The sequence below is a fragment of the Eptesicus fuscus genome, chromosome 12 (assembly GCF_027574615.1).
Source record: "Eptesicus fuscus isolate TK198812 chromosome 12, DD_ASM_mEF_20220401, whole genome shotgun sequence".
Classification (NCBI taxonomy): Eukaryota; Metazoa; Chordata; class Mammalia; order Chiroptera; family Vespertilionidae; genus Eptesicus; species Eptesicus fuscus.
The window spans coordinates 41,297,863-41,307,141 of record NC_072484.1 but is presented as its reverse complement, the minus strand read 5'-3'; the positions used below and the strand labels follow the sequence as shown (position 1 = coordinate 41,307,141).

The 9,279-nt window shown below is 45.0% G+C and overlaps 1 protein-coding gene and 1 pseudogene across 1 annotated transcript; both read left to right on the top strand.

Moving 5' to 3' along the window:
• Positions 1-6,864: 6,864 nt before the first annotated feature.
• On the top strand, positions 6,865-8,779 carry LOC129150950 (transcription initiation factor TFIID subunit 9-like; annotated as a pseudogene).
• On the top strand, positions 7,270-7,946 carry LOC103293285 (fatty acid-binding protein, heart-like). The gene has a single exon (XM_008149598.3). It carries the CDS (start codon positions 7,323-7,325, stop codon positions 7,722-7,724), a length of 402 nt encoding a protein of 133 aa, XP_008147820.2. The 5' UTR covers positions 7,270-7,322; the 3' UTR covers positions 7,725-7,946.
• Positions 8,780-9,279: the final 500 nt, after the last annotated feature.

Here is a 9,279-nt window from a genome sequence, read left to right as displayed (position 1 = left end):
TCTTTGGCTCCTGTGCCCTGAACTTCCCCCTACCCCCCAAAGAGGGGCCCCAGCTGGGCAGGAGGCAGGAGCCTCCCTCAGAGGAGGTCTATTGCCATGTGGCCAAGCCCATGCCAAGGAGAAGTGGGTTGTCTCATGGTTTCTCTATGCTGTTTGGTACCAGGGTCTTGGGAGTGAGAGGACAGGAGAGGAGGCAGCAACAACCGCGTGCAAGGGCTGGTTCACGGCTTGGCTGAGCCTGGCGCCGCCCACGCTGCCCTTGCAGCCTTTCCTTGGCTCCTGAGGCCCCCCTGTATCCCCTCTTCCTCCCCGCTTCCTCCTGTCGTTACAGTAAGTCACTGGCTGGATGGGTAGGCCCTGAGTGTGTGTGGAAGCTCCAGGTTGTAAACACACAAAATTGCCTCCTCAGTCATTCTTCCCACCGAACCTTGAGAATGTACATTGGCTCCCAGACCCGAGAGCCAAGAACAAACTCAAGCCTGTGCTGCCCTCTGCTGGCAACTTCAGCTTATGGCCTCCCCAGAACAACCAGAGGGAAGATGGAAGGTGAGGCCTGGCCCCAGAGCAGGAGCAGGCCCAGCAGGCCTGGAGGGGAGCCTCCAGTCCTGCAAGGGGTGCCCGGAATCCCTGAAGGTCCCTACACAGGTTCTCCGTAGGTCCCCCTCCCCCTAGCATTTCTCACGGGCTTGAGCCCTCCCCAGTGTGGGTGCAGGCTGGCATTCCTAACAGCAAGTCATTTCCAGATGACCAGGACTGCGCTCTCTCCCCTCTGGGCAAGGAAGCTTCAACTGTGCCCTGTTGGCTCCGGCCCCTGGCCTCCCTGTGGGTGCGGCTTCACCCTGCTTGTTCCTCCAGGGTGCACCCTGTCGTTGGCTTGTCTCTCTCCCATTGCCACATGTCCCAATTCCTTTCTAACACAGAGTTCTACGTGTCCCGTCCACTCACAGTCCCCATCACTACATGCGTCTCTCAAGAGCTCTCCTGCTTCCAGGCCATTCCCGCCTGACCAATTTCCAGAACCTATTAGCACAATGCTGTCTTGCCCGGCTGACCTCCTTCAAAGTCTGCTGATTGCCAAGAGGGTGATTACAAAACTTAGCATCCAACACAGAGCCCTGCATCATCAGCTCTTAACCACTGGATTCCTCTGAGTGCCTCCCCTTGTTCCTGACATGCTTACGAAACTGCCTTTGACTGAGTTGGCTGTCTACACAGCTGGGTTTCCATGGAGGGTATGGGCGGGCCAGCTGACCCAGCGTGCTGCCCATCTGGCCTTCCCCAACAAGAAATCTTTGCCTTGTCTGCTGGTGGGAATGCCACCGTGTGCCTTGAAACCATACACGTCCCAGGGCCATGATCAGGTCAGGGGACACCAGTGTAAAATCGGGGTTTAAGAAACTTAATGGCCAGTTAGCAATAACTCATTCAAACGGGAGGGTATCAGATGGCACCTTGCCGTGTTAACAACACCCACCAGCAAGCCTCATCTTGAATGACAGAGGTGATTTGAGGGCCAAGTTTTGGGCAGTTGGCCAACACTGCTGGTCAGTACCTGCTCATATGGCCCTTGTTTGTCATCAGCAGCTATGATGGACTGGCCTGCTGAACTCCTCCCTTTAAAAGGGAGGCTAGAGGCCCTCACGACTCAGGGGATCGCCCCGCCTTCTTTCTCAGCGCTGTAGTCTGCTCGAAATCACCCAGCTGGTGTGGGGAATGGCTGTGTGCATGTGGGCAGAATCTCCAGGAAATGGTGGCATCTGGTGAGAGGGGATCCATGGTTGCTGGCTGAGAAACCTTCTATGCCAGTGGTCGGCAAACTCATTAGTCAACAGAGCCAAATATCAACAGTACAACATTGAAATTTCTTTTGAGAGCCAAATTTTTTAAACTTAAACTTCTTCTAACGCCACTTCTTCAAAATAGACTTGCCCAGGCCGTGGTATTTTGTGGAAGAGCCACACTCAAGGGGCCAAAGAGCTGCATGTGGCTCGCGAGCCAGTTTGCCGACCACGGTTCTATGCAAACCGAAGCTAACTTGGAAAGGCCATCTACTAGTATAAACATAAAAGCAGATTTGCTCTAGATGAAACAGAGGTGAGGAGCCCCATTCCCACTGTTTCAGAGAGAAGCTGCTCTGAACAGTTTGAAAACCACTGGACTCTGTATGAGGTCCACTGTTAGCACAAATCGAGAAGGGAGACAAAGCCACCTGCCCACACTGGGCACAGAATAGAGGCCACCGAGGCCAGATAACGTGGGTACCCGAGTCTGCCAGCAAGGGGGACAGAGACACATAGAAGATAATCTATAATAATAAAAGTGTTATAAGCTAATTAGACCAGACGTCCTTCCGGACAACCTTCTGGATGAAGCCGGGGCTGCGAGGGAAGCCCAGGTCCTGGGTGCCAGAGGAAGCCAGTGCTGGCAGCTGGGTGAAGGAAGACATACTCTTGCATGAATTTTGTGCATCGGGCCTCTAGTCCTATATAATAAAGAGGTAATATGCAAATTGGCCATCACACCCTCACAAGATGGCTGCCTACAAACAGGCCAGCAGGGGGGTTAGTGAGGGACGACCAAACAACTGAACAAGCAGGCTGTGTGGGGCGACCAGGCTGGCAGTGGGGTTGGTGAGGGACGATCAAATGACTGAACAAGCAGGCTGCGTGGGGTGGCCAGGCCAGCGAGGGGGCCATGAGGGGTGACCAGGTCGGCAAGGGGAGCAGTTGGGGGCGACCAGGCCAGCAGGGGGGGCAGTAAGAGGTGACCAGGCCAGTGTGTGTGTGGGGGGGTCAGTTAGGGGAGACCAGGCTGGCAGAGAGGGGCAGTTGGGGGTGACCAGGCTGGCAGGGGAGGCCAGTAAGGGGTGATCAAGCCAGCAGGGGTGGGGCAGTTAGGGGCAACCAGGCAGGCAGGCAGGTGAGTGGTTAGGAGCCAGTGGTCCTGGATTGTGAGAGGGATGTCCAACTGCCGGTTTAGGCCCAATCCTAAATTTTGTGCACTGGGCCTCTAGTATAATATAGAAAGGATGTTTTTTAGGGAAGACATAAATCTTTGTAACACAGTAATGACCATTCTATACGAAGTTGAAAAACGTGGTAAAACTAAAGCTTATGAAAATACTTAAAAAATATTTTTAGCACCTTTCCCTGTCAGAACTCTGGTGAGCATAACACAGCAACATTACTAATTTCAGGCCAACTCCTTTGGAAGTTTTTGGAATATAACCTGTGACTTTCACACCTAGAGTTGATAAATTACTTTCTCCTTTAAGAATAATGTTTGCAGCCCAGCTGGTGTGGCTCAGTGGTTGAGCGCCAACCCATGGACCAAAGGGTCACTGGTTCTATTCCCAGTCAGGGCACATGCTAGGGTTGTAGACCTGGGGGGTTCGGGGGGTGTGGGAGGCAGCAGATCTCATTGATGTTTCTATCTCTCTATCCCTCTTTCTTACTCTCTCTAAAAATCAATACAAACCTATTTTTAAAAAAGAACGTTTCCATATTTAAAACGTTTTTTATATACTTAGAATGAAATATTAAGCCACACTGTTCACACACTTATGCCATCAAAAATCACTGTTGGCTCTTTTTCTGCTTGTTGGAAAAACTCCAAGATTAAGCTATCAAATTCAAGATGCCATTCCTTCTGTTTTCAGAGTAGATGGCTTCTTGCAAACTTCATTCAAACGATGATTTATATCTCTGAGACAAGTATAGAAAACTCCAGCAAACCTGAGCATTTACCGTCACACGACTTTTGCAGGGACTCAGCATTTATATTCAACAATGACTGTGTATCTCGCCGGTAGTGGATAATAAGCAGCAGCCCTGTGGAGAAAACAATGGGCTAGGCTCTGGGCTGGAGCCTCCCTGCCTCCTCCACTCAACAGTTGGGCTCTCCAGGGTGAACTGACATCTCAGTTAGCCTAACAATTGGTTTCCTCATCGCTAGAGGGCAAGGCAGAGTTACATGAGCCCTGTGTGTCAAACATCCGTACCTAGCATACAGAAAGCCACACGCCCACCCCAAAGCTTATTTGCTTTCCCTCTTTTACATAAACATTTACACCTTAAGCTTGGATAACATTGATGAACCACTCATTCTACTAAAATAGTAGCTGCAAGCAGCCTTTTACCAAGTGAGTTAGACTCCTTACGAAAGACAAACTTTGTGTCAGATGCTGAAATATTTTTAATGGTGTCAAATTAGAAAAAATATTATATATATATTTATACAAACATTCTCCTGTTCTGGGTATATTTTTCTTTACTAATATTATAGAATTATGAGAGCTCTATCACATAATTCAAGGGAAAGTATTAGCCCTGCCGGCGTGGCTCAGTGGTTGAGCTTTGACCCATGAACCAGGAGGTCACAGTTCGATTCCTGGTCAGGGCACATGCCCGGGTTTTGGGCTTGATCCCCAGTGTGGAACATGCAGGAGGCAGCCGATCAATGATTCTTTCTCATCACTGATGTTTCTATCTCTCTCCCCCTCTCCCTTCCTCTCTGAAATCAATAAAAATATATTTAAAAAAATATATATATATATTAGTTAGGCCTGGATAAAATTCACAGTGTCAAACTAGGTAAACAGGGAGAAATGCACAGAAGTAACATGTAATTTCTGAGTGTTTGGCATCAGTTTACAGTTAAAAGCAATGATAGTATATAAATAACCACAGAATGTTCAAATAACAAAAAAACAACAAAAATTATTAAAAACCTTCAAAAAGTAGATATCACATGATATTAAACTTGTGTTGATCTGTGTGTCAATAGATTAACTATCTGGGCTGTGGTTACATGATTGAATTTTCTTGAGTTTGACAAGTCAAAAAATTGTGGTCACTGAAGACACCACCTCATTGTTGCTTCTTGTGCTAGTCAGAGACTTGAAGAGTAATAAGCATTGGTGAGGGAGGAGAAGGAAGGTCTGAAGGCACCTTTTCTGTTGGTATTCTCAACACACTTTCCTTCCTAGGCTATGCTGCTGCCTATTTATTTGACCTGTTTGCCTTTGGATAGCTAGCTTTTAATGTCTTATATTCATACTAGTGGCCCAATGCACGAAATTTGTGCACTGGGGGAGGGGTGTCCCTCAGCCCAGCCTGCACCCTCTCTAATCTGGACCCCTCGGAGGATCAGGCCTAAACCGGCAGTCAGACATCCCTCTCACAATACGGCACTGCTGGTTCCTAATCACTCGCCTGCCTGATTGCCCCTAACCTGCTTCTGCCTGCCAGCCTGATCACCCCCTAACCGCTCCCCTGCTGGCCTGATTGACACCTAACTGCTCCCCTGCCAGCCTGATTGCCCCCAACTGCCCTCCCCTGCCGGCCATCTTGTGACAATGTGGGGGTGGCCATCTTGTGATGATGGGGCTGCCATCTTGTGGTGGCCATTTTGTGATGATGTGGGGGTGGCCATCCCTGTAGCTATTTAAAAATGTTTTAAAATTATAAACACTCAGCTTAAAAATTCAAATATACACAAGAGTATAAAGTGAAAAGTAAAAGCTCCTTTACCCTACCTAACTTCTAGCTCCACTTCCTACTACAGCACAGTCAAATATGAAAGCTATTAGCTAGATGTGGCTAAATGAAACCTAAAATTTAAAAATTCAGTTCCCCACACTAGCTGTATTTCAATTGCTCAATTACCACATGGTGTTAGAGGCTACCATTTATTTTGTCCATTGGTTACTGTTCTACAATAACCATAATTAGGCAGTAGCACATATACAGGGTGTCCCAAAAAATGTATACACACTTTAACAGCTGATAGCCCAATTTTCAAAATGAAATATGTTAATAAACACTGCCTTTATAATTATTCAGTGTGTGTATATACTTTTTGGGACACCCTTTATATGTGTGTCTTATTATTATAAATTACACAAATTATATATTATGGATACAAGTCTCTTAACAGATATGATTTTCAAAACTTTTCTCCCATTCTGTGGCTTATCTTTTTACTGTCTTGATAACATCCTTTAAAGCACAAAACTTAATTTTGAAACAGTCCAATTAATGTTTTCCTTTGTTACTAGTGCTTTTGGTGTTGCATCTAAGAAACTATCACTTAGCTCAAGGTCACAAAGATTTACTTCTGTTTTCTTGTAAGAGTTTTAACTCTTATATTTAGGTGTATGATCCATTTTGAATTAAAATTTGTAGGTTGTATAAGGTAGAAGTCCATTGACACATGGTTATGCAGTTTTCCTAAGACTCTCTGTTGAAAAGACAAGTCTTTTCCACTGAATGGGATTGATACCCTTGTCAAAAAATCAATTCATAAATATATGGATTTATTTCTAAACTCTAAGTTATATTTTATATTCCCTTGACCCATACATCTATCTTTATCCAGTTCTAAACTGTCTTGATTACTGATTGCAATAAGTTTTAAAATTGGGTGAGTTTTTCAACTTTCTTTTTAAAGGTTGTTTTGGCTATGGGTCCCTTGCATTTCTGTCTGAATTTTATCATTAACTTGTTAATTTCTGCAACAAGAGCCAGCTGGGATTTTGATGGGAATTGAATCTGTAGACCAATTTGGGCAACACTTCCATCTTAACAATGTTAAGTCTTCCAATCCATGAACAAAGATGTTTTCCCATTTTTTTTAAGGTCTTCTTTAATTTCTTCATTATTCATAGTGATGCTACTATAAATTGAATTTTTTAAAAAATGTCAACTTCAGAATGTTCATTGCTAGTATAAAAATAAAACTGGCGCCACCACGTTGAGGACCATGTTGCTTTGAAACACCCTGCTCACTGGTACACCATGGGTCGCTAGACAAAGGACTTGTATCAAGATCAGTACTGGCTCGAGAAGTCTAATCCCTGGATGCATGGAGTCTGGCAGGATGGCTTCCCCAAGAGCATGCCGAAGGATGCACAGATGATGGCACAAACCCTGAAGGATTATGGGGATTACAGACTATGAGCCAAGAGTTATCAATCAGATGTTGGCGTTTACCTATCTTCCAATATGTGACCACAATTCTAAATGATGCAAAAATTCCTTCAAGCCATGCTAAGAAAGCTGCTATTGATGCAGCTGATGTGCAATTGGCAACCCAGTGTCCTTCCCCAATAAATTTTTCATTGGATATTGCAAGGCAACAAAATCAAACCGATTGCCATTTATCAAGCCACATTCAGGCCCTAGATTGCCACCTGATATATATTGCTTGGCTGCTCCAAACTATAGTCTTAAGTCTTTACAAAAAAAGGCATCTAGGGGGTCCCGGAGTCCTTCCACGCCTGCTTTGTCGTTTCTTCGTTATCAGCCTAGCCCAGCCTCAGCATGGCGGACGCCTTTGCAGGCACCTGGAAGCTAGTGGACAGCAAGAATTTCGATGACTACATGAAGTCAATCGGTGTGGGTTTTGCTACCAGGCAGGTGGCCAATATGACCAAGCCTACCACAATCATCGAAATAAATGGGGACACGATCACCGTAAAAACACAAAGCACCTTCAAGAACTCAGAGATCAGCTTCAAGCTGGGGGTGGAGTTTGACGAGACAACGGCAGATGACAGGAAGGTCAAGTCCACCGTGACGTTGGATGAAGGCAAACTTGTCCATGTGCAGAAGTGGGACGGGCAAGAAACAAAACTTGTGTGGGAGCTCGTGGATGGAAAACTCATCCTGACGCTCACCCACGGCAATGTAGTGTGTACGCGCACTTACGAGAAAGAGGCATGACCTGCCCACTGCTTCACTGACTGCTCCTCTGCCAACTGGCTAGCCCTGGACTCAGCACCAGATTGCCTCGTCTTTTCCTCTGGCATTTTGTATAAATCCACCTTGGGGGGGAATTCTTCTGGGGTCAGGTGCACCATCCTGGATACAGTTCCTGCTCCCACTGTGTTTTGTTTTTTTAACTGCGTCCAAAGAGTGCTCTCAGGTCAATAAAGCAGAGCCAAAGCCACCCAGTTGCCTTTTGCCTTTGGTGACATGAAAAAAAAAAAAAAAGGCATCTACTTCTGCAGAAAGAATAACAGTTACACAGTTAAGCGTTGGTTTAGTTACTAGAAGACCAAGTACTCTCACACTTGGCACATCAACCCCACAAATCATGTCAGTTTCAACTAAAGCAGGGACTCCAACGTCCCTCACAATGAAGCATCCATCTTATATAAAAACTGCTGTTTGAAATTTTAACCCTGTTATTTTGGCTTCTGTAAATGCTTGCTTGCTTAAATAATAAGGAAAATAAGACTACTCCCATTCCAGAGAGGCCGTGGACTATGCCCCAGACAGAGTTGTCAGTGCTGACACCAGGCCAGGCCTTGAGATATGGTCTCATGGCCCCTTCCCAGCACGTAGGCCTTCTTTCCCAGAAGGCCCGGAAGTCTCATTCCAAATTTGGGAGACAAAAGAGCTAGGAAAAGTATAAATAGAAAAGATTTCCTCCATGTGGGGGGCCCCAGAATTTGAAAGGCACATTTTTCTCTGGCCCTGCACTTAATAAAATGTAACTCCCTTTCTCTAAGCGTGGCTTGGTTTTTTTCCGGTCTTCTGTAACAACAATACAAAGGTTTATAGTACAGATGCCCACTTCATAGTTCCCAGCTGTAAAAGCATCAATTCCTGTAAGATCAGCAGTTCAGAATGCCCTAATTAATCCATCAACTGGGTCCAAAATCATTCTTATTACCACTAACATGATGTCATCACAAGATACTGCCAATGAATCATCAAATGCATTTAAAAGAAAACATGAAGATGATAACTTGCAATCTGGCCTTGATGTATGAACGTGTGGTCTTGAACCCACTGTACTGAGATTAAACATGCGTGTTGGATGTTTTCAAGTTGTTTTAGAAAACTCTAATAGTATTTAATAAGTAAATATAGCTACCAATGTTTAATTGAGATGTGTTTTCTTTAATAGAATTTACAATGGTTTTTCATCAGCCTTTAACTGTAAAAAAATAAAGTTGTCATTCATAAATAAAACAGATTTTTATATATTAATCTTATATCTATCCTATAACCTGTTGAACACATTTGTTTTAAAATGAATTCTTTAGGACTTTCTATATAATGAAACATGTCACTTGTAAATACATTTAGTTTTCCTTCTTTTCCAGTATGCTTGCCTTTTATTTCTTTCTCTTGCCTAATTGCCATGGTTGGAACCTCAAGTACAATGTTAAATAGGAGTGGTGAGAGAGAACATCCTTGTGTTCTTCCTAATCTCAGGAGGAGAGCATTCAACACTCAGTCTGCTGCCATGAAGTATGATCTTAGGTGT

What these genes read in the sequence shown, in the direction of transcription:
- LOC103293285 (XM_008149598.3), top strand. Translation starts at nt 7,323, where the DNA reads ATGGCGGACGCCTTTGCAGGCACCTGGAAGCTAGTGGACAGCAAGAAT.